This window comes from Poecile atricapillus, chromosome 19 (assembly GCF_030490865.1).
Source record: "Poecile atricapillus isolate bPoeAtr1 chromosome 19, bPoeAtr1.hap1, whole genome shotgun sequence".
In the NCBI taxonomy this organism is placed as follows: Eukaryota; Metazoa; Chordata; class Aves; order Passeriformes; family Paridae; genus Poecile; species Poecile atricapillus.
Genome location: NC_081267.1, coordinates 6488691 through 6512690, shown reverse-complemented (window position 1 = coordinate 6512690; position 24000 = coordinate 6488691). Strand labels below are relative to the sequence as shown.

The window sequence follows — 24000 nt, the reverse complement described above, 5'->3', positions numbered from 1 at the left end:
TCTTCGTAAGTCCAGTGTAGGAGTTTTGTTGATGCCCCTCCTTCTTTCATAGAATATTTCAAAACTCGATGATTTCATGGCCACTGTACCCCAGGCAGCCTCCAACCACCACATCCCCCAGCAGCCCTTCTCTGTTTGTGAGCAGCAGGAGACACAGCTTTCCTGGGCAGTGGCAAGAGAAGGAAACCTCCCCAAAGTGCAGCTTGGCAGGTTCAGCCTGGAGGGGAGGAGAAAGAAAAGTCCCTGCCAGGGTAGAATTTTGGTGCAGGAGGTGTCCCAGCGTGAGACTGGACCATGCCATGGCTGAGTGTGCCAGGAGCCGGCAGTCAGTGGGGCCCAGGGATGCTCCAAGGGACTTGGAGTTTTGCTTCTGACTCCTTGAGCAGCTTCTTCAACCTTCTCTCAGTGCCTGAGGGTGCTGGACTCAGCCCCAAATCCAGCCTGGGGTTCATTAAAATACAGAAAGCCTTGGGGTCTCTTTCTCTTCCTTCCATTGTCTTCAAGTCCAAGGCTTGTGCAGCTGCTTGGAGTCAGTTTGGAGTTCTGTTGAGGAGGAAGATTTGAAAATCTACCCTGTTTCATTTTTTTTAGATCAAGGGCGTATTTTTTTATTTTCTAGTTGAGAGAAGAGGTGACAGAAGCATTCCCCAAGTGATCTTGATGCTGAAAATCTCCTTGGGAGGTCTGGTCACAGAGAAGAATGAGCCCCTAGCGGGCTGCCCCTGTTTGGACAACCTGCTCCTCACCCCGAGCCTCAGCATGTCTGACATTGCCCACCTGGGACTGACATCCCAAAACATTGAAAACATTTATCTTTATAATTTTTCTTTATCGTTAAAATCTAATTAATTTATAAAAATAAATATTTTATTTTTATAATAATATTGTTCTGTATTTTTATAACCTAACTTTTATATTTATATGAAAGAATTGATCCATTTTTAGCAACTAAAACCATTATTGGTCCTTGGTTCAAAGTAACACAATTCCTTTCATTAATTAATTGATCACAATTTCTCCCTCTTTATGCTAATTACTCCTATTTTTAGTCCTTTGATCATCTTTTTTAATAATTTTCTCAGACAGGGTAAAAGGGACCACTTTGGGGTCCACGGGGACTTTTCTGGGGAACATTTGGGGCAGTTTTGCGTCTGGGGAGGGAATTTAGAGAGAACCTGGGGGTCTGGAGGACACTTGGGGGAGCTGGGTGGGCACTTGGAGGGGGACTTAGGGATTCTGTGGGACAATTCGGGGTCCGGGGGAGCACTTGGGGGTCCAGGGGGGCACTTGGAGGTCAGGGAGGGGAATCTGGGGGCCCTTCGGCGTCCGGGCGGGCACTTGGGGAGCTGTAACAGGGAATCTATGGGCCGCGGGGGATGATGGGAGTTGTAGGCGCCGGTATAATACGGTTTAATGGAGCCGCGGAGCATCACGGGAGTTGTAGGCGCAGCTCCAATGGGTTCCGGTGAGGCGCGGGGCATGACGGGAGATGCAGTCCCGGCTGGAATAGCGCTCTATGGGCGCCGCGGAGCATGATGGGAGCTGTAGTCCCGGAAGTGGCTCGGAAGGCGCGTTCGGCGGTGTGGGGAAGCGCTTGGAGAAAACTTTTGCGTCCGAGCCGTGGCTGCAGGTGCTCGGGGCGAATGTATACGGCTCGGGAGCACTTGGGGGGAACCTGGGGAGCTGTAACCGGGCTCTTTAGGGCGGGGGGCATGGCAGGAGGTTTGGGCGCGGAACTGTGTTCTGGGATGATGGGAGATGAATTCCCAGCAGTGGCTGGAAGGGGAATCTGTGGGGTCGGGAGCATTCAGGGGTCCAGGGACGCTTTGGGGGGTCCCGAACGGGCGCTGAGGGGGCACTCAGGGATCCTGGAGGGTTCAGGGAACACTTATGGGACATATGGGGGGCGATCCCGGGGTTCTGGGGAGCGCAGGGCATATTCCCAGTCCTTCCCAATTCCTTCCAGCATGATCCCATTTGCTCTCAACCACTCCCAGTCAGCGTCAGCATGATCCCATTCACTCCCAGTATATCACATTTGCCCCCAACCTGGTCTCAGTTGCCCCCTGAAGGCTCCTACTCACTGCCAGTATCATCCCAGTCTGATCCCAGTATGATCCCAGTTTCCCTCAGTGTGATCGCAGTCTCTCCTGGCATGGGCCCAGCTGCTCCAAGTATGATCCCAGTATGATGTCAGTACACAGCCAGTGCAATCCCAGCCACTGCCAGGATGATCCCAGTACAAACCAGTCCCTACCAGTGCTGCCACTCCTGGGATCCCCCAGCCCTCTCTGTGTTCCCCCCTCCCGCATCTCCCCAGAGCAGCCCCAAGGGCTGGCAGTCCCCAGCCAGGGTCCCCAGCCAGCCCCAGGTTGGATCTGCACCCCCCAATTTTCCCAGTTTCCCTCTCCTTTTCCCCGGGCCGGGTTCCCCCCGTCCCCAGCGGGTGGGAGCAGCAGAGAGCCCCGCGCTGCCCATCCCGACCTGTCCCGGCTCCATCCCCGCTCCTGCCGTGGGCTGTGAGGGGTTCGGGAACGGGGCACCGAGGGTGTCACTGCTCCTGGGGGAGGAGGAGGAGGGATGGAAGAGGAGGGATGAAGAAGGAGAGAGAGAAGGAATGGATGTAGGAGAAGAAGCTGGTGTTAGGGAGGAGGACGAGGAGGAGCCAGAGGAAGAAGAAGAGGAGGGACAAAGGAGGATCATGGAAAGGAGGAGGAAACACGAGGTCGAGCACTCCTGAATTCACAGCCCCTCACCTATGGGATCCCACCCGTGGGATCATCACCCCCCATCCCAGCAATGACCAGGGTGGGGGAGCTTGACCCAGATATCCTGGGGGGTACCTGGGTTGGGTTTTTCTGGGGGAATGTTTGGAGAATGAAGAACTCCAAAGCTGAGCAGAAAATGCCCCTTGGGGGGACATTGGGGGGTCCTGGTGGTGGCTGCTGTCAGAGGCAGCCTGGAGGAGCAGAGCCCTGTGTCCCCCAGACCCCAAAGTGGGGAGCCCAGAGAGGGGGAGTGCCACAATTCACGGGACCCTCAATAGCCTGGAGAGGGGCAGGGGGGACTCCTTGGACCTTCTGCACCCCAAAGCAGAGAATCACGGGACAAGGGATCATAGGTATCCAAAAAGCCCCATCATCCCTAAATGAGGAGATGGAAATGGGGGGAACTTTTTGGATTTCTGGCACTCCCAGCAACCTGGGGTGGGCAGGGAGCAAGCCGACAGGGGGCCCCCAGTGCAAGCATGACCCCCAGGAGCTGGGACAGGGGGGAATCCCTGAACTGCAAAGGGGAGAGAACAGAGATGGGGAACTCCTGGGAGGCATTTTCAGGGCTGAATCTTGGTGTTTGGGAGGTTTTTATGGGCCCCAGATGCCCGGTAACTTCTAGAGATGAACTTGGTCAGGAGGAACACCCTAACCCAATGTGCTCATGCATTGCATATTTCGGCAAACAAGGATTTCTCATTCCCAAACCTTGGCCAGATGGAGAAGGAGGCTGCGAGGAAGAGGAAGATGCCCCAGGACACCCAGGCAGGTGAGGAGGAAGTCAGTGCCCCTTTCCCCCTCTCTCCTGCTCCATCTCCCAGGCCAGCATGGTCCCCAGCTGCAGGACAACCCCGCTGCCAACGCCGTCCTGCCGGGGACGCACTGGGGGGATCTCCTTCCCCTTCCCTCTGGCACGGAGGCAAATCCCATCCTCTCCTTGTCCTTCCTCCCCCAGACAAGGAGCTGAGGATGGAGACCAGGGAGGACAAATCCCCACATCAGAACCTCATGGAAGAGGCCGTTTTGAGCGGCTCCACAGTGCAGGAATTTAACGGGGAGGAAAATCCCCAGACATCCTGCGGGAGGAGGGGCTCCAAACCCATCCCAGGGTGCTCTGAGGAGGAAAGACCCACCCTGTGCTGGGAAGGCGGCCAGAGATCCAGCCAGGGCTCTGAGCTGGTGGTCCATGAGCAGCTTCAGGATGGGGAGAAGCCCTACAAGTGCTTGGAGTGTGGGAAGAGCTTCAGCAAGAGCAACAGCCTGATCTGTCACCAGATGATCCACACTGGGGAATGGCCCTACGAGTGTGGGGAATGTGGGAAGGGCTTCAGATGGAGCTCCGAACTCATCCGTCACCAGCGCATCCACACTGGGGAGAGGCCCTACGAGTGTGGTGAGTGTGGGAAGATGTTTCAGACCAGCTCCACTCTCCTCAGGCACCAGCGGATTCACACGGATGAGAGGCCCTTCCGCTGCCCCGCCTGTGGGGAGGGCTTCAAGCAAAACTCCCACCTCATCACCCACCAGCGCATCCACACTGGGGAGAGGCCCTACAAGTGTGGGGAATGTGGGAAGAGCTTCAGCCAGAGCTTTAGCCTGATCATCCACCAGAGGACCCACACCGGGGAATGTCCCTATGAGTGTGGGGAGTGTGGGATGACCTTCAGCCGGAGGTCCCAGCTGACCATCCACCAGATGATCCACACTGGGGAATGGCCCTATGAGTGTGGGGAATGTGGGAAGGGCTTCAGCTGCAGCTCCCACCTCATCATCCACCAGCGCATCCACACTGGGGAGAGGCCCTTCCGCTGCCCTGAGTGTGGGAAGAGGTTTCACAGCAGCTCCAATCTCCTCCTGCACCAGCGGATTCACACGGATGAGAGGCCCTTCCGCTGCCCCGACTGCAGGAAGGGCTTCAAGCACAACTTCACCCTCATCACCCACCGGCGCATCCACACTGGGGAGAGGCCCTATAAGTGTCCCCAGTGTGGGAAGAGCTTCACCTGGAAATCTAGCTTGACCCAACACCAACGGAGGCACCGGTAAGGGAAGCCCTACAAGTTCCCCAAGTTCAGGAAGAGCTTTGTGCACTGCTCCATCTTCATCCTGCCTTGGAGGACCGAGGTCTGGAAGAGACCTGGTGATCCATGTTCCCTGTGATCCATGCTGGGAAGACACCTGTCCCTTTTCCTGCCCATGGCAATGTCATGATGTGAGATCAAAGAATGTGAGAGTCTTACCATGTCCTTGTCATTATATTCAATCCCATATCAGGTCATTGCCAGGGGCAGGAAAAGGACTCCCTCTCTCTCACCAGAGGAGAAGGGTGTCCTTTCCAGGCAGGAGGAGATACGTGGCCAGGAAAAGCCAGTCTGTGGTGGTTTAGTTTTCCCTGTAATGGTTTTTCTTATCTATTCTGTTACAAAGATTATTTCTGTGTCTGTTTTTTCCTTATCCTCTTGCTGTTCTCCATAAATTGTTCTTATCCCAGCATGGGATCTTTGCCTTGTCTGCTTTCCATGGGAGGTTGGAGGGAAGCGAGCGGCAGAGCTGTATTAGCAGGAGTAGGAAATTGGGGAATGCCATTCCTGAAGCCCAGCCCGTGGAAACCGAGCATCCCAGCTGGTGCCAGGCCTGGTTGCCATGGCAGCAGCCTTGGGAGCGGGTCCCTGGCTGGGGGCTGTGGGAACCTCTTCCCTCTGGTGCCCAGGGACAGGAGTGGAGGGAGCGGCTGGAGCTGAGGCGGGCAGGTTTAGGCTGGATGTGAGGAAAAGGTTTTTCCCGCGAGGCTGCTGGGGCACTGAACAGGCTCCCCAGGGAAGGCTCCCAGCTCCAGGGCTGGCTGAGCTCCAGCAGCGTTTGGCCAGCGCTGCCAGGCCCAGGCTGGGATTGTTGGGGTGTCCTGTGCAGGGCCAGCAGTTGGACTGGAGGATCCCCATGGGTCCCTCCCAACTCAGCCAATTCTGTGGCTCTGTGATCCCATGAGCCTGGGGATGGGACTGCAAATGGTTGCCATGGCAACGGGCTCTGGCTCCAGGTCTGAGCTGGTGTCCATGGCAACCACCCCTGGCATGGGGTCTCCATGGAGCTTCCAAGGGATTGACCATAGCAACAGGGGGCTGGTGATGGTTGCCTACCAAGGATCAGATTTGTTACAGGCCCTCAGAGGGGCTCCATGGGGACATTCCAAGAGTCTCCAGACTGTTCAAGAGCTGGAATGTCACAGTCACTCCTGGGGGCTCCACGGTGACATCCCAGGAGTCCCCAGGCTGCCAAAGAGCCGGGATGTCACAGACACTCCCAGGGCTTCCTGTCATGGGCAGTGTGGGAGCTTCAGGCAAAAGCTTTATTTCTTTATTAGAGAAATTCCTGCTGCGTCATGAAGTGAAGAAATGACACTCAACAGCCACCATGGATCATCCAACCACTCCAGGATGCCAAGACTTTTAAATTCCTTCTAAGAGAGGAGACTGGGTGGGCAGGATCCAATCCCAGCACCCAGACTTTGTCAAAGGTTTATATGTAAAGATTGGACAGGTGGAATTGAAACATAGTGCAATTTGTCCCACAGGATTAACAATGGAATACCATCCATCTTTTCTGATGCCCATGGCCAAAACTGGTACTCCACCTAAAAAATTTCCTCTATGCAAGGGTATCTTCCAGAAAAAACCTGCCAGTTCTGGCTGTCCTTAGCCTCTGGTGGTCCCGTCGCATCTGCCCCTGAAACAGTGGGGCTCTGTTCCTTCCTCCCTGTGGAAAAGAACCGGACTTCTTGCCAAAGGACCATTTAGAATTTGGCCTCCCAAATATATGTATCCAAAAATTGCTCCCAGACAAGAGCAGCCATGGCAGAGAGGTCAGGTTGGACCTCTACTCTTGTGAGTTTTAGACTATGAGCAGAATCTTTTCATTTGAAAAACCTTGGAGAGTGCCCGGAGATCTCCCAAGGTGGGGTTTTGAGGCCTCAGGCACATGACCACTCTATAGGGACAAAGGAGCTCTGTGCTCCGTGGGGTGGAGACTGAGGACAGTGGAGGAGAGCCATGAGAGTGTTTAAAGAGTGGTTTCAGAGATGGTGGATCCTTTTGACATAGTGGAAAAGAGCCAGAGAAAGAAAGAATTGATGCCAAGTGCAGCTGGGGAGGCCCAGAGTGAACACCAGGAGGAAGGAATTTGTGTCCCAGGACAGGGCTGTGGTGCAACACATCCCCCAGAATGAGTCTGGAGCAGCCCAAGGCTTTGTGTGGCCAGGCAGAGGCAGGCAGGACACAGAGCTGTCAGCAAAGGAAGGGGCCAGCGAGGTGGGGCAGCTGGGGATGACGACAGCCTGCAGGGACAGAGGCGCAGGGCATGGACACCACAGGGCAGCCTGGGCTGGAGAGGACACAGGGATGGGCAGCAGCTGCAAGGCCCTGCCAGAGGCAACTTGTGCAGCCCTTTGGCCATGGCTGCTGGCCCTGGGCCTGAGGCCAGCAGGGGACAAGTGACCCTGGCAGCCCTGGGGCCTCATTGCCTCCTTGTCCCTGCTCAGCAGCCTGGCAGGGGCCGCCCCATGGTGCTGCCCTTGGCATTGCACATCCCCACATGCCAGTGCCCCGGGAAGAGCCCTGAGCAATGAGGGAGGGACAGCATCTGCCTTGCCAGGGGCTGGGGCTCAGCCCTTGGCCCTTGGCATTCCTGAAACACATCCAGCTTTGCTCAGCACCACAGACACCTTTCCCTTGCTTGTCCCCAGCTGGCATCAGGGCCTCCAGTCTTCTGCTCTCCCTGGAACCTGGGGATGCTTTCTCACTCGTGTCTCTCATTTCAACTACAAGAAACTTCAGTGTTTCTGCCTGTGTTTGAGTTCTTGAGAAGTTTCTGGAGCACACTCTGAGGGACTGAGTGTGATGCAAAGAGCCCCAAAGGCCCGAGAGGGTGATGAAAGTGCTGGTGCTGTGTCTGTGCTGCTGAGCTGGGCCGGGCTCCTGGCCCAGAGGCAGCTCCTGGCAAGGGCAGCGCTGCGGAGAGACAGCTCTGGCCAGGAGCAGCTCCTGAGCACAGCCCAGCAGGGCTGGGGCCCTGCCAGGGCAGCTCAGGGACACGAGCAGGCCCAGACAGAGCTGCCAGGGGCTCAGCACTGGCAGGGGCTGTGGGATGTCCCAGAGGGGGCTGTGTCACAGCAGCACCTCTGTGGCTGTGTCCTGGAGCCCCAGAGCAGCTGTGATGTCAGAAAGGGGCTGTGTGACAGCTCCGAGTGGGTTGTGTGAGGTCACAGATGGGGCTGTGACATGACAGAGTTTGTTGTGTGAGGTCACTGAGCAGCTACGGCATCATAGAGGGGATTCTGTGACATCAGAGAGCAGGGTGTGACATCACAGTGTGGCTGTATGACATCACAGTGTGGTCTGGCTGATATCACTTAGTGGGTTGTGACATCACAGAGAGGACTGTGACACCAGAGGTTAGATGTACAACAACACAGAGAGGGTTGTGACATCACTGAGCAGACTGTGACACCACATGGTTGTGATAGGAAATCCTAGAGTGGGCAGTGACATCATAGAAGAGCCATGTGACATCTCAGGACATTGTATGACATCACAGTGCTGACTGTGATATCATAGAGTGAACTATGACATCAAATGTTGCTGTGTGACATCACAGAATGCTATGTGACATCATGAGGTGGTTTTGTGGCATTTAGGAAGAGATGTGTCATCACAGAAAGGTGGTGTGATATCCCGGGACAGGTTGTGTGACGTCACTGAGTGGGCTGTGACATCCCTGATGGCTTTGTGACATCTCGAGGTCACTGGGGAGGTCATTCTGTCCTGACCTCCCCTCACAGTTTCCCCCAGAGAAGTCCAACGCTGCCCTTGCAGCAGCCTGTCTGCACAGAAACACTTCCAGGGCTCTCTGCATTTCCCTTCCCTCACTCTTGCCTCACTCACTCACCTCCCAACAACCCACTTGGTGCTTTCAGCTGCAAGGAGTTCAAAGCTTGTCTGTCCTTCAGCAGCTGCTCTAATTCTGCCTTCAGCCAACTCTGGGGTTGTGTTTATTGTAGAACTTCCTGTGTGTCTGAAACATTCCTTGTGTGGTTCTGCCTTGGGGAAGGGGAACCTCCTTGGTGGCACCTTGGGCTTGGCACACACTTGAGGAGGGTGTCTGTTTTCCATGGGGAAACTCAGCAGTTTTAGATTGCAAAAATAAAAGAAGGAAAACCCCTCTTTGCCTGAGTGCAGCCAGTTCTGTGAGCAAAGCAGGTCCCAGGAGAGAGGAGAGACAGGATGGGGCTGGGGAATGTGGAGCAGGGTTGTCCCCACTGGGTCAGACCTCAAGGCACAGCTTCTCTGACCTGGCCAGACCTCCTTAGGAGAGACCCTGGATCAATATCCATCACTGAATGCTGCAATCATCTCTGCTCTAAAGAGAACAGGAATAAAAGACACCCTTTAAAATAGGAATTCATAGTTCTTAGAAGTTCTTTGAACTATTTCTCCATAATTATTGGAGGAAACTTTCCTAAAACTGCACCAGACCAAAGGGAAATCAAGACACAGCCATGGTTTCTCAGAACTTGCTTGATCCTAATGAGCCCCGTGGTGCATTTGGAGCTGAGCCCTTGAACCTCAGGGCCTGAGAGGAGATTGCACAAACCTTTCCAAGAGTCCAAGTCAGTGGAAAAGCCCAAAGTTTCTCGAAGCAGTAATGGGTGCCACTGAGGTCCATCCCCAACACAGGCTCCTCATGGACTCCTTGGAGGAGAGAACTGGAGGCCAGGATTGCACAAAAACCTCTCAGAGACTCAGTGTAGAAAGGAAAATCCAAAGTAGCTGAAAAACCCCTGAGTATCTCAAAGTATTGATGAGCCCCACTGAGTGTCAATGCAAAGCTCCCAAGGGACTCATTAAAGCAGATAATTGGGGCCTTGATTGCACAAACTTTTCAGAGACTCAGTGTGGGAAGGAAAAAGGAAAGTGCCTTAAGAACCTGAAGTACCTTGAAGCATTAATGAGCTCCACTGAGTGTTGTTACTGACAAAGCCTCTCAAGGGACTAATTACAGCAGATAATTGGAGGCCAGGATTGCACAAAGCTCTCAGAGACTCCAAGGCAAAAGCCAAAGTCCTTTGGAAAAGCTGCAGTCCCTGGGAGCATGAAGGAGCCCCCCAGGGCCATTCCTGAGCAAGGCTCCCCAGGGACTCCTTCCAGCAGATCCCTGAGGCCACTGGCATGTGGGCTAGGGGGGATGCTGAGGGCAGGCCAAGGGGGTGGCAGTGGCCAGCCTTGCTGGGGCTGTGCCAGGAGGCCCCAGGGCCTCAGGACAAGGTGTCTCCTCACAGCCCTTGCTGGCACAGCATTGGCTGCTGTGGCCCAGGGCACCAAGACTTGGCTTCTCTTTGTCCCCAGCTGTCATCAGTGCCTCCAGTTCTCTGCTCTGCCTGGGGCCTGGGGACACTTTCTCAGTCACGTCCCTCAGTGGGACCCATTAAAAGTGAAAGAAACTTTGGAGTTGGATTCTGACTTGGAGTTCTTGAGAGCTTTCTTCCCCTCCCTCTCAGGGACTGATGTTCAGGGCCTCAGCACAAAGCCCCAAGAGGCTCATTAAAGTCCTGCTGCTGTGTCTGTGCTGCTGAGCTGGGCCAGGCTCCTGGCACAGAGGCAGCTGCTGGAAACCAAGAAGAGCTTCAAAAGCACATTTCTCTTGCTGAGCAGCTCTTCTGCCAGCCCAGCAGGGCTGGGGCACTGCCTGCAGCCACCCTGGGCACAGCCCAGAGGCACAGAGAGCTTCAATCAGTCAGGGCTGGGAAGGTGCTGAGAAGTGGCTGGGACAGAATCACTGCCAGCCCTTGACACAGGAAGCCTCTGGCTGCAGGACAATGCAGCTGCAGCTCCTGGAGGCATCTCCTCAAGCTGGAACATCCCAGTGCCTACAGACTCTGTGAGTACAGCTCTGAGTATTTCTGGTGGAGGGGAGGTGAATGCTCATGAAACTCTGACATGCTGAGGGTTTCTGATCCATCATAGAATATTTCCAAGACAATGATTTTGATAAAAAGAGGACACTTCTTAAGACTTTGTATTCAGTTTCCTACTATTGCAGAATGGCAGGGAAGCAGGGAAATAAATATTACAGGTATTATAAATTTTGAAAAGTACCTGAGACATCTCAACAGTTACTTTTAGTGATCAAGAGGTTCACAGGAGATCCCTTATGTGCAATTCTACCCATGGATTGCACCAAGTAAATTACACAGGGAGCATGGCAAGTCAGGGGCTGCATAAAAGGGAAGATCCTGCTTTTTTAATCTAGTGCTTTGGGTTGCCTGGATGGGAAATTGCACATAGATAGTCACCTCTCATTTAATTTCTCTATTCAACCTCTAATGATAGGTTGAGATAAATAAAAGAAAATCTCTCAGATCTTAATAAAGCAGGCAGTGACAGAAATCAGCACAGGGCTTCTTACAGGCTGCATCAGTGTTGCTTTTCCAGCCTCCTCAGGTTTGCTCTGCCATTGTCATCACAGCCTGCAGAGCCAGAGCTGCCCCTGGGCAGTGCCCTGAGCTGGGAGGGCTCTGCAGGGCAGAGCTGAGCCCCCAGGGCTGGGCTGGGGCAGCACTGGCAGGGCCCAGCCCTGGGCACAGGGCAGCAGCTGCTGGCAGGGACAGCTCCAGGCAGCAGAGCCCTGGGCAGGCAGTGGGGGGAAAGTGCCATAAAGCTGTGCTGGGATGTTGAAAGTCTTTTCCCAACCTAACTATTCCATGATTACTTTTTTACAGATCCCCATGCCAAGACACAGCAAATGTCTCAATGCAAATGCCTGAGGGTGACTGTCCTGCACTGGTGCTGCCTGGCAGGGGCTGGACAGGGCTGGGCAAGGAAAGGCTTTTCCTCAGGGCCTGGCTCTTTCTCTCCTTGCCTTGCCCAAGAGCTCCTGGCATTGCTGACAGCTCTCTGGGAATGGCAGCTCCATCTGCAGGGTCAGGCCCAGCCCTTGGGCTCCTCCTGTGCAGGCTGGGCACAGCAATGGGATGTCCCAGCTCCCTCTGCCCTGGGGAGCTCTGGGCAGGGCAGCCTGGGAGGCTGGGAATGACCCAACTCTCCTCCAGCAGTGCCATGGACAGGACCCTTGGTGTGTCCTCGGGATGCCACCCAAGCTGTGAGCTGTCTCCAGGGGACACTGGGGACAGGAGTGTCCTTGGCCAGGAGTGGGGCTGAGACTCTGAGAAATGCTGAACCAGTTTGCTCTGCTGTGGGTCCCTCTGCACTCAGCTGTGCCAGGCTGATTTCCAGGGAAACACAGTGCCTGCCCTCAATCTCAGAAAGGGCAGCTGGGGACAGATGGAGCAACAGAGCAGCTCCCCTCACCCTCCACTGAGTTACAGACAATGCTCCTGCACTGCACAGTTCTCTCTGATCTCTCTGGGCACAGCAGGAAACCCTCTCAAACTGTCTTTGGCCATCACCATTCCTGAGCCCTGGGACAGGAGATGCTGCCAGGCTCCTCTGCCTCAGGAGCAGTTTGGGATGATGCAGTCCAAACCCAGGACCGGCCCCTAACCCCGTTCCCATGACCCCACTGCTGCAGAGCAGAGCTCACTCCTCAATGTCCATGGGCAGAGCCCCTTCTCATCATGGCAACAGGGCCAGATCCCAGCAGAGCTCCAGGCACGGGACTGAAGGAAGGGCTCTGAGAAAAGGAAAATTGGGTGGCACAGAGCAGCAGGAGCTGGGCTGGGAGAAGGGACTTGGACATTGCTCAGTAAAGTTTCCCCTGACTTGTCACTGTCTCCTCCTTCAACAGAACTCCATGGCCAGAGTGAAGAAATGTCCAACAGCAGCTCCATCAGCCACTTCCTCCTGCTGGCATTGGCAGACACGCGGCAGCTGCAGCTCCTGCACTTCTGCCTCTTCCTGGGCATCTCCCTGGCTGCCCTCCTGGGCAACGGCCTCATCATCAGCGCCGTAGCCTGCAGCCACCACCTGCACAGCCCCATGTTCTTCTTCCTGCTCAACCTGGCCCTCACTGACCTGGGCTCCATCTGCACCACTGTGCCCAAAGCCATGCACAATTCCCTCTGGGGCACCAGACACATCTCCTACACAGGATGTGCTGCACAAATATTTTTTTTTGTTTTCTGTGCTGCAACAGAGTATTTCCTCCTGACCATCATGTGCTACGACCGCTACGTGTCCATCTGCAAACCCCTGCACTATGGGACCCTCCTGGGCAGCAGAGCTTGTGCCCACATGGCAGCAGCTGCCTGGGCCAGTGGCTTTCTCTATTCACTGCTGCACACAGCCAATACATTTTCCCTGCCCCTGTGCCAGGGCAATGCCCTGGGCCAGTTCTTCTGTGAAATCCCACAGATCCTCAAGCTCTCCTGCTCCAATTCCTACACTAGAGAATTTGGGCTCATTGCAGTCAGTGCCTGTCTGCTGCTTGGCTGTTTTGTGTTCATTGTTTTCTCCTATGTGCAGATCTTCAGGGCTGTGCTGAGGATCCCCTCTAAGCAGGGACGGCACAAAGCCTTTTCCACCTGCCTCCCTCACATGGCTGTGGTCTCTCTGTTCATCAGCACTATCATGTGTGCCCACCTGAAACCTCCCTCTATCTCCTCCCCATCCCTGGATCTGGCGGTGTCAGTTCTGTATTCAGTGGTGCCTCCAGCCCTGAACCCCCTCATCTACAGCCTGAGGAACCAGGAGCTCAAGGCTGCAGTGTGGACACTGATGACTGGATCATTTCAGAAACATTAAACTGCTGGCCAATTTCTGCAAACTACTTGTAATAAAAGTAATCTTTGCTACTTATTTTTGGTTTCATTTTGGAGGTTCTTTTTCTTTGTTTTACCTTTCAATATTGTCCAGAAAGAAATGTCATTGTTTGTGCCATTTCTCATTTTGTTTCTCTTCACCCTCCCTGTGGCCACAGACTGTGTCAATATGGAGCTGAGGTCTTGGTGGCTTTAAAGGAACTAAAGGATCTCCCAGCAAAGTTTTCTCCAGAGATCCCCCTTTTGTTCCCTTCTCTGGAGCTGCAGCAGCAGTGTCTGTGTGCAGAGCTGGGGGCAGATCAGTGCTGGCACAGCAGCTGTGCCCAGGAGCAGCAGCACTTGGTGTTGCCAGTGCTGCTCCCGTGCCACTGCCCCGCTGCCCTCCTGGCCCTGGTGTTGCTGCAGGGCCTGAGTGCTCTCGGGGCCGGGCACAGCCCTGGGGGTGGCAGTGCCGGGGCTGCAGCAGGGACAGGCCATGGGCACTGCTGGGGCAGCGCTGACGCCTCAGGGCAGGGCCTGGGGGCTCCAGGCTCCTTGCCCAGGCTCTCTCAAGAACACGCCCAGGCCAGAGCTCAGCACAGAAAACCCCCGTGAGCAGCCCCAGGGTGGCCGTGGGCAGGCTGGGGGCAAACAGCATGGCTGGGGCTCTGCAAGGTCCCTGGGGGAGATGGGAAGGAGCAGCAGAGCAGGGGCTGATCCATCCCCACTGTGCTGGACACCCCAGGGCAGCGTCCCAGAGCATCCTCATGGAGCTGCCAACAACATCCCCCCTGTGCAGCCCTGGCCTCTCCCCCAGCTCAGAGAGGTGCTACATCCTTGCAGGCACAGACACGGCAGCACTGGCTCAGGAGCCCCTGTTTGCACTGCCCAGAGCAGGCGTCAGCACCCCCATGGTGCTGCTGTGGGGAGATGAACCTGAGGGAGCACAAATGCCATCAGCCCCTGGGGCCAGGAAGGGCTGGGGGGCGGGAGGGAAACCACTCAGGGTTGTCGTGGCCTCTGAAGTCACACAGAAAGTTTGTTCCCATGAGCTGTGAGTTTCCTGTGCAACTGCAGACGTTGTTGCTCAGAACCAGAAAATCCCAACCCTCTGAATCGCACCTGGGATAGGGATTAGTGGAACTGCCGGAATGACGAGGACTGAAATGCTGGTGGAAAAAGCCTGCACTTTAATTAACCCAATTTCCTGATGGAAAATAATCCAGGAATTTCATTCCTGGAATTGGAAAAGCAAGGAAATGTTTTTTTAGGCAGTGTCATAGGCAGTCCCAGACTGGGGGACTCTGTAATCCATCAATTCCAAATTGAGGAATGGAAGTTTCTGGGATGAGCCAGGATTAACAAACACCTCCCTCAGGTGTGTGTTCCAGAATTTTTCTAGGTTTTCCCAGCCCAGGTGAGCCATGTGCAGCATTCCAAAGGGATTGGTTAAAACCAGGAAGGATTTTGTTCCCCATGGGAATAAAACTGGTTCCAAAACCCTCCCAGAAAGGCCAAATCCCGATTTTTGCAGCTTTTTCCACCTCCACTGGGTGAACAAAAACTGCTGGGTGCAGTGTCACCCACCGACTGGTCCTTGGGGAAATCTTCTCCTCGCTCCCTGGATGGTCCTAGGAGGGTCCTGGTGTCCCCTTGGATAGCCCTTGCTATAACGCGAGGGGGTTTCCTCAGGGAAGTGACAGACCTGAGAGCGACTTGCTTTCTGCAGCTGGTGCTGCAGGAGACGCTTCTCCCGGGATCCAGGGAACCAGGGAACCGCTGGCAGAGCTCCCTGTTGGGGCACCACTTGTCGCAGCGAGCGGAGGTGGTCAGGGTGCCGCGACCTTCCCAGGGAAGCGTCTCCTGTGGCACTTCCCCTGGGCGCACAGGCACGCTTGCCTTGCCCCCGTGATTCAGCTGCGAGCCCTTCAAAGGGCTTTTGGAATGGCCGCTGTTCCTCGGGTGCTGCCAAAGAAAAGAGACGGGAGGCACCGTGTGGGGTTCCAAGGAGGTCTTTATTCTTCTCTCCCGAAGGGTCCCAGAGACAACAACTGGCCTGGGCTCAGTGAGAGCAGGGATTATATAGGAAAAGCAGGGGGTGGGGTGGAGCAACAGGGACAATGGTCAGAGGATTCAGGGGCGGAACAAGGGGGAAGGGCCAACAGGGTAAAAATAATATGCATACAGGGGGAAAGACATGTTGGGAACCACTTAACATGTGGCTGTAAAAATAAAAGCTCCCCATCGAGGCCTTTAGCCTCTGGGGGAGAGTGGTAAGTGAAAGCCTCCTATGGGCTCTTCCTCCAGGGGAGAGTGGCTACAGTATTGGCTGCTTCCTTGGCCCCCACAGTTCCCAGTATCCAGTTAACATCTCATAGTTCTTTGCATCATTTGGGTCCAACAAAGGGTTTACAATAGGAAACAACTGGTCCACTGTACCTTGTAAGGCTCCACTAGCAATTTCTCCCTGCACATGTGCTCTGACCATCTTCATCACCAACTCTTTATCTGTTTTCCTTAGCGCTGTCATCATGAAATCACCTCAGTCTGGGTCTCGGTTCTTGACTATTAACTCCAATCTTTTTGCCACTTTGCTAGGGTTTTCTCTATAATTATGAACTTCTTCCTGCCAGTTATTCAGGTCACCAGTAGAAAAGGGGATCTTCACCCACACAGCTTCTCCTGTGGTACCCACTACTTGCCTTAAGGGGGTGTCGTGGTTTTGAACCAGTAATTAACAAAAAGGGGAAAAAAAGAATTATTTATTTCTTTCTGTGAGATATGGATTAAAATAAGAGCAAACCAGGCATAAAACTTAAAAGGAATAAAGAAAGTTTATTGACAAACTACAACAATAAGAACACCAGAATAAACTTTTAGAAAAACCTTTTCATTTCTCACTGCCCATCATTCTTTTGTTCACATGGTAACAGAGACAAAAACTTTAGAATTTTGATGGTTTAAACAATCTCAATTCTTTCTACAGTCTTTTCATCAGTTTCTGTAAAGAAACAGAAGTTCCTTTCTGTTAATTTATGGAGTTTCTCACAAGAAAACTATTTTTGTTATAGTTTTCTGTTTCCTTGATATCAGCTACCCAGAGCTGCTGTTATCAAAGTTCACTCCTCCCATTCCACATCACTCTGAAATGTGTTATGGGTCATGATGTTTAGGGATAGTATTTTTAAGGATAAGTTAGTCAAAGGTAAAAAGTATTCTTCATCTGTTTCTGTGAGCTTCACTAGAAAACAGTTTTCTCATTGCCTCTCAAGGCTTCAAATCTCCCAGCACTTCACTATACCACAATTAGTCTACTTTTTACTCAAATTTACACTTTGAACACTCTATTCCTCCCCATACTCCGTCATGAATTAAAGGAGTTTTTTTCAGGACTTCATTGTCCATCCCCATAGTTTTAACAGAAAGATATTTCAGCTTAATTAAAGCATCTTCTTAATTCTCTACCTTTCTTGAAGTTTCTTTTCTTTCTTGCCACTAGTAGTTTATAAAGTCTCTTTTCATGTTGATCACTCTCCTTTTCTCTCTCTGGATAAAAAGATTAATCCACAAGTCTCATCTGGATAAGAAAGAGTTAAAATCTTGCCCAAGCTTTTGTAGATGGTTTGGTGATCTCTGCTGAACAGGAGCTGGAGCTGTCTGCGATGGAAAGTTCCTCATAGCTGCTCTGGAGAGCATGGTCACTGTCTCTGCTTACAGCAGGCTTAGAGCTCTTCTCCTTCTTTACTCGGCAGTTTCTGGTAAATTCCATCACAGCAAAACCTGCAGCCAAGCCAGGAACCGGCCTGGCCCGGCTTGGCTCGGGGCAAGCCCCCGCAGGCCCCATCTCCCGGCCAGGAGAACGGCAGGCCCAGCCCGGCCCCCGCCCGGCCGCATGGCCAGGCAGAGACCGAGAGGCCGAAGCTCTGCTACCTTTGACAGCCAGAAAACAAAGAGAGCCACAGACTTCTGGTTGTGCACTTTAAGGTGGGGTTCACAAGTTGATTCTACTTTTCAATGGCTAAAACTGCTGTCAATTCTCAGCAATGACCGATAATTGGTCAGGAGAGAAGACTCCCGGCAGCCCCCAGCAACTTTAACTTTCTTAAAGGTAAAGTAACCCCATGACAGGGGGTGACTAAAGGCAAAGCTTTCCTGGTTTTATTCCTTGTACGTGTTGTCACTGGCATCCCCGCACTTGTCCCCTCACCAGGATTATTCATCTCATTCTCACTTTCATTTAATTGAGGGAGAGGAGTGGTTGCTTGAGGGGGAAGGTAGAGCTGGCCTGGAATAACTCAGCTGTGAGTCTTGGACATCTATAACAGTGTCTTCCTCGTGCTTTTTTGCCAATTTCAAACATCTCTGCCCTAAACTACACGCTGAACAACATCTCTTTATTTTCCACCTGTTACCTCTTTCCAAAGGAAGGACCAAAGTCTCCTGGGGGTCCAAATCAAAGCCATATTCTTGGTGCCACTCAGGTTTATTCTTCAGGGTAAAAAAATGTGTCTGCACATATCACTTGGTCTCATTTGTCTTCTTTTCTTAAAAATAACATCAACTGTAACAGTGGATGATCATTTAAAGTTCCATTAGGCAGTCCATTTTCACCACTTTCTAATTTTTACCAAGCCTACCGTTGGTTACAGTATTTAATCAGATCACTTTGCTTCAAAAAATGACCCTCTGGGATTCCTCCCAAGTCTTTCTAATGTGCTAAAATACATTCTAGTGGACTCTTCATGCCTTGGACCAGATGTTCCTTGTCTGTGTCACACGTGTGGGTTTAGAATGGCCACCAGCCAGGATGTGCCCTAAGGAGGCCGTGCCAGCTTCTGTGCAAGGCCCCGTTCCCTTCCTGCTGCGGCTGCGTCGGCAGCCCTGGGGGCTCCTTCTGCTGCCCTGAGCCTGCAGAGCAGGGCAGCGTTTGCTGATGGTTTGAGCTGTTCCTAAAGATCCTGTCAGGCTGTCTTAGACACTTTGGGCAAGGGATTCCTTCCAACCTGGGCCACTTAGGGGGGATGGGGGTGGAACCAGGGCGGGTGGCAGTGTGTGCAAGGGCCCTTTGTGACACATGGTCACCATGGGATGGAAATGGACAGGGTGTCAAAGGGCCCTTTGTGACATGTGGTGACATAGGAGCTGGCGGTGACAGGGCCACACCACAGTGCTCGGTGCACGCGACGGGACAGGACGCGCCAGAGCGGTGCTGTGAGGAGCCCCCGCACAGCGCTCTCGTTTGTGTCTGACCCGGAGCTTTTCTGAGCCGTCATTCCTGCAAGTACCATAAATCCAGTCCCTGCCATGGAGCAGCGACCCCCAAGAGTGCCCAAGTTGGCCTGGGTGGAGGAGGAGGAAGAAGGCGGCCCTGGAGCTGCCCCAGCACAGGAGACTGAAGAGGTGCAGCACTTCCAGCCACTGCAGGAGGGTGAGTGGCAGAGCTGGGCCAGTTTGGCCACATCCCATCCCATCACGTCCTGTCCCTTTCTGTTCCCTCCCGCCCCTTCCCATCCCCTGGGGATGTGCCCACAGAAAGGATGGAAGAAAGCCTGGGGCTACCCCCCCAGCAGTGGCCACACTCCATCCCCTGGGGCATCCCAGGGCTGTCCCTGCCTGGGGAGTGCAGGGCTGGGCTGTGTTCTCCGGCCTCTCCCGCAGCCCCTCAGCTCTGGCTGCTCTTTGACAGATGCAGCCATGGACCAGACACAAGAGCAGGACCTTGCCGGTGGCCTCTTCCACAGAACAGCGCAGGTACCTGCAGCCATCCCCACCTGGGCTGGGCCTGCTGGCACTGCTCAGCTCAGCACCATGCTTGGAGCTCTCCATGCAATATCCCTCTCTTCCCACCCTTCCTTCTCCTGCCTAACTTGCAAATTCATCAAGTGCATTTGGCAGGAAGAGACCAGTGCCATGGGCACTGGGTCCATGGAAAACGGTGATGTCTACACCACCGACACCAGTGCTGCCATGCTGGAATTGATTTTGGAGGAGGGTGTTTCCATTCCAGAGCAAGTAAGCAGCCTGTGGCCAGGCTTTGATCCTCCAGGGATCGCTTGGCCTCCCAAGCCATGCCTGCTCATCACGGTAAGCCTTTGAGGTCATTGCAGCGTGGTGAAAAGGGAAGCACTTCTCTGGGGAAGCTGGGGACATTCCAGACTCCCTGTGGCAGCTTTCCAAGTCTCCCTGTGCCTTCTCCAGGTGCCTGCCATGGTGAGGTACATCCACCAGTGGCTCATGGCCAATGAGTCTGCTGAGCACAGGCTGGGCAGGACACTGCTGGATCTGACTGAGGCACAGCCTGCTGATGTGGTCATTGCTCTCCTGCGTGTGGCCCCAGCGTGTGACAGGTACGGGGCCCACGTGCCCAGAGGGCTCAGGGCTCCTCAGCCCATCAGCCTGCACAGCCTGGCCCAGGTGTCTGACCAACAGAGAGTTCCAGGGCCCTCTGGCTGCTCCCTTTCCCAGCCCTGCTACATCGGCCCCTGAGCCTGCTGCCATGCCATGGCCCTCAGGGCCCTGTCCCCACAGGGCTGGGCTGCCTGGGTGCTGCTGCTGGTGAGGGGCAGCGGGCAGAGGCAGAGCTGGCAGCCAGTTCCCCCCCCCCACTGCTGCCCAGGCCACGGGGATGTGTCTGAGACCCCCGTGAGACAGAGCTGTCACCCCACAGAGCTGCCATGACCATGTGGAAGACGATCTTGTGCTCGAGCAGGACTGTGGAGCCAGTGGTGCAGATACTCCTGGATGTGCTGGGGAACTGGCCAGAGCACAGCACGTGCACCTCCGATGGGGACAACACGGGTGTCTTTGCCCTGGCTGTGAGTTTCTGCAACTGGCCTTTGCTCACCCCATGGCCAGCCGTGTCTTCAGCAGCTCTGTTTCCTCCTTCCCCCACCGCATCTCCCTGCCTCAGGCACTGGGCTGAAACCTGGCCTAGGGGCAGCTTCAGGGGCACCAGGCCCGATGCTCCCCCTGTGTCTCCCCCAGCCTCTTCCTGCCACGCTCAGGCCCTGCCACAGAGACACCTCGGCACTGAGCGCTGTCTCAGGGTGCTTTGTCCTCTGCAGGCAACTGTGGTGATGTGGAAGTTCCTTCAGGTGCCCTGTGTCCCACGTGTAGTGAATGGGTATTTCCCCTGCCTCTTTGTGCATCTGCTCTTCCAAGTGTTCTTCAGCACTTTGGATATGCCAGAGGAAATTGATACCTTCTGGAAGAGATGCCAAGAGCAGCACGGCCTTGCCACCAGCCCCAGCAGGTGCTCCATCCCAGTCCTCCTGTCCCTGCCATGTCCCCATGGCAGTAGCCCGTGCTCCCAGCGTGACGTGGGCCTTGCTGTGCACACAGGTTTGCAGTGCAGACCCTGAAGTCCCTGCTCTGCCTTCTCCGGTGTGAGCACGTGGTTCTGGAAGTGGAACGCAAGTGTGGCTGGGACACGCTGCTCTGTGCTGACACCCACCACTATGCCGTGGGTCTGCTGGCCAGGTGAGACCCCCTTCTCCCCACTGCCTCTGGCATTTGTGCCCTGTGAGTCCAGGTGCCCCACACCATCCCAGTGGTTGTGGGCCAAGGGCCTCGTCACCAAGGAACAACCAAGGAGACTTCAAAAGGCTGGGAGAGGAGGGTGCCCAGGAGCTGCCACCTCCCCAAGGGCCCACATCCCCTTGCAGGCTGGTGGGGAAAGATCAGCCCTCTGTGAGTCATTCCTGGGAGAGCTTTACTGCTGCTGGCTCAGAGTTTTGCTTCCTTTTTCCTCCATTCAGAGAAATGTGCTCTTCATCCGTACACTTGTGTTCTGGGGTAGCATTCTACCTGCTCAGCCTGCTCAGCAAAGAGATGCCATTCTGGGATTTTGCTGCCCTGGCATTCCTTGTAGAGGTGAGCCTGAAGACCAGCTGCTTTCCAGCTCTCTGCCCTCTCACAGCTGCAGCTGCCTGGGATTTCGCTGCCCGTGCTCTGTGCTGCTGCCAGGGCCCAGCTCTGTGTGGTTCTGGCCTCCTGCCAGCCAGCTCCCCTGTCACTGCCCTGTGCCTTTCAGGTCCTGGAGTGCCTGGACTTGACTGAATGCACTGACAGCATCCTGGACATCCTGTCAAACCATCTGCAGAGCGAGTGCAGGGAGAGGCAACGCTTGGCACTCAGAGGCCTCCTAGTGCTTGGCAAGAATCCCCTGATGGTGAGAAGGGGGCAGCGGCTGAAGTCGTGCAGGCAGCGTAGGGATGGGGAACGCAGTCCCTGGGCTTAGCTGAGCTTCAGACACTGAGGCAGCTGCTCCCAGCTCTCCTGCCTCCTGGCTCAGCTGCCCGAGTGCTTTAGGACCAGCCTTTGGCCTCTGGACCCTGCAGCAGCAGGGTGGGGTTTCACAGACTTCTCCTCCCCACAGGCCAAGAAAATGTGGAGCCTGACTGAAAACCTGCTGGAGCTCCTGCAGGAAAATGACAGTGACGTGGTCAGGATGACCATGGTTCTACTCAAATATTTATTCCTGTATAATAGTGCCCCGATAGCCATCCTCATCGCCCGGCAGCTGGCTGAGGTGCTCCTGCCACTGTTTGACAATGTAAGGTTCTGTGCCCTCAGCCACGGCCACTGGGTGCTGCCCAGACACTTTGTGCCCTGTGTATTCGCAGGCCAGACCAAAGGGGGCCCGAAGCACCCAGTGCTGAAGTCTTTTTTCCTTCCTTTCATACAGGATGATAGCCAGGTGCAGCTGTGCTCCATGTTTGTATTTAAAAAGATGATAGATTTATTAATGGAAGAGGGAAGAAAGGCCCTGAAGTCACACGTGCGCCAGAGCCTGCTCCCACTCTTCTTCCACTGCCATGAGCAGAACCAGCATGTGGCAGAGGTGAGGACACCTGGGCTGCCGGTGGCACCCTGGGAGAGGGCTCGGCTGCCTCCTGCCCTGGCACCTCCAGGCCTTGGCACACGAATGCGGGTCCTGTGCCTGGGCTTGTGGGGCCATCTCCAGTCTCTGCTGCTCTCCAGGTGTCCCAGGAAACGCTGCACTCTTCAGCCAGATTCCTGAAGAGGAGGGATATTGAACAGATGCTGCGGCTGGATAAGAAACTCTGGAAGTTCAGCGAAGGCCTGGTAAGGACGGCCTGGACGGCCCAGCCTCAGCCTGGAGAAGCTCCCTGTCCCCGGTGCCCAGTGTGTGGGGCTGGCAGCTGCGCCCCTGCCCGGTGCTGCACCCGGGAGCAGCACGGCTTCTTCTCCAGGCTCCTGTGGCCCCGAGCCGTGTGCCCATGGAGCCCCGGCCCAGCTGGCCTGTCGGGCAGGGCGGCACCGCGGCTCCCCGGGCAGCAGCCGGCCCTCTGCCCCCTCCAGAGCCCGGCGCCAGCGGCTGCTGGCCGGGCCTCAGGGCTGGGCGGGCACGGGAGGCCGGGGCTGGCCGCAGGCAGTGCCCGGCCGAGGGGCAGAGCCCGCACCAACCCTTCCCTCCTGCCGCTCTCTGCAGCTGGCACAGGACAGGAACCGAGCGGCCGAGCAGCTGCGCCGGGCCCTGCCGTACCTGCAGAGCCCACAGGAGCCCCTGCGAGAGGCGGCCATCAGGTTCATCGGTGAGCCACGAACCCGGGCTCCCTCCCCGCCCCGCCGCAGCTCGGCCCCGGCCCCGGCTGCTGCCCCGGCAGCGGCACCCGGGCCCGGCGCCCTGGAGCCCCGGCTGCCCTCGGGGCTGCTGCCGGCCTCTGGCAGCCGTGCCCTTGGGCTGAGTCAGGATGCGGCAAGGGCCCGGGCTGAGCCCTGCCGGGGCGGGAGGGCGTGTGGCCACAGGGCTGGCAGCGCCGCTGGCAGGGAGCTGTGCCGCCGGGGCCCTGACAGGCTCTGTGTTCCCAGGGATGGCCGGGGAGCACCTGAGGGAGAAGAAGAAAGAGATGCTGCTCATTTGTGAGGGTGAGTGAGGGCAGCGGGCTGTCAGCGGGGCTGTCGGGGGGAGCTGCAAGCCCTGGCCTGGCTGTGGAGGGCTCTGCTCCCTGTGTGGATGAGGGGTGGCGTGGGCAGAGCACACCGAGATTTCAGGGGCACGTGGGGCATTCGTGGCCACAGCTTCGGGCTGATCCCCTCGGTCCCTGCTCCCTGCTGGCCATGGCAAAAGCCGGCTGGGATGGCCCTGGCAGGGGGCTCTCCGTGGGCCCCCGCAGGTCTGGGATCTGACCGTGGCTCTGTCCGTCTCTCTTCCAGCCCTTGAAGACACAGCATGTGACAGCAGCCTGGAGGTTGGAAGCCTGGCACTTCAGACTTTGTGCCTTCTCAGGGCAGGAGACCACGCTCCTATCTCCACCTTCCAGAGGCTGCGAGATCAGCTCCGCAGGGCATGGAGGTCACGGCTTCGTCTGTCGGGCCTCAGCTGGCTGCGCTGCTGGAGCTCTGCAGAGAGCTGATCTGGGAGGCTGTGTCTGCTGGGGCCACATCAGCAGCCAGCAGGGACTTTGTTTCCTTCAAGATTGTTCTTTTTTGTTTTGCTTTAGTATGTAAATAATATAG

At 55.4% G+C, this 24000-nt stretch overlaps 1 protein-coding gene and 1 pseudogene across 1 annotated transcript; both read left to right on the top strand.

The window, feature by feature from the left end:
* Positions 1-4905, top strand: part of LOC131586335 (zinc finger protein 345-like) — a 35643-nt pseudogene extending 30738 nt beyond the window's left edge.
* A 7680-nt stretch (positions 4906-12585) lies between these two features.
* On the top strand, positions 12586-13522 carry LOC131586334 (olfactory receptor 14J1-like). Its single transcript, XM_058853158.1, has one exon. The coding sequence runs from the start codon at positions 12590-12592 to the stop codon at positions 13520-13522; it is 933 nt and encodes a 310-aa protein (XP_058709141.1). The 5' UTR covers positions 12586-12589.
* The last annotated feature ends 10478 nt before the right edge of the window (positions 13523-24000 follow it).

Coding starts and splice junctions, on each gene's coding strand:
- LOC131586334 (XM_058853158.1), top strand. CDS start 12,590: ATGTCCAACAGCAGCTCCATCAGCCACTTCCTCCTGCTGGCATTGGCA.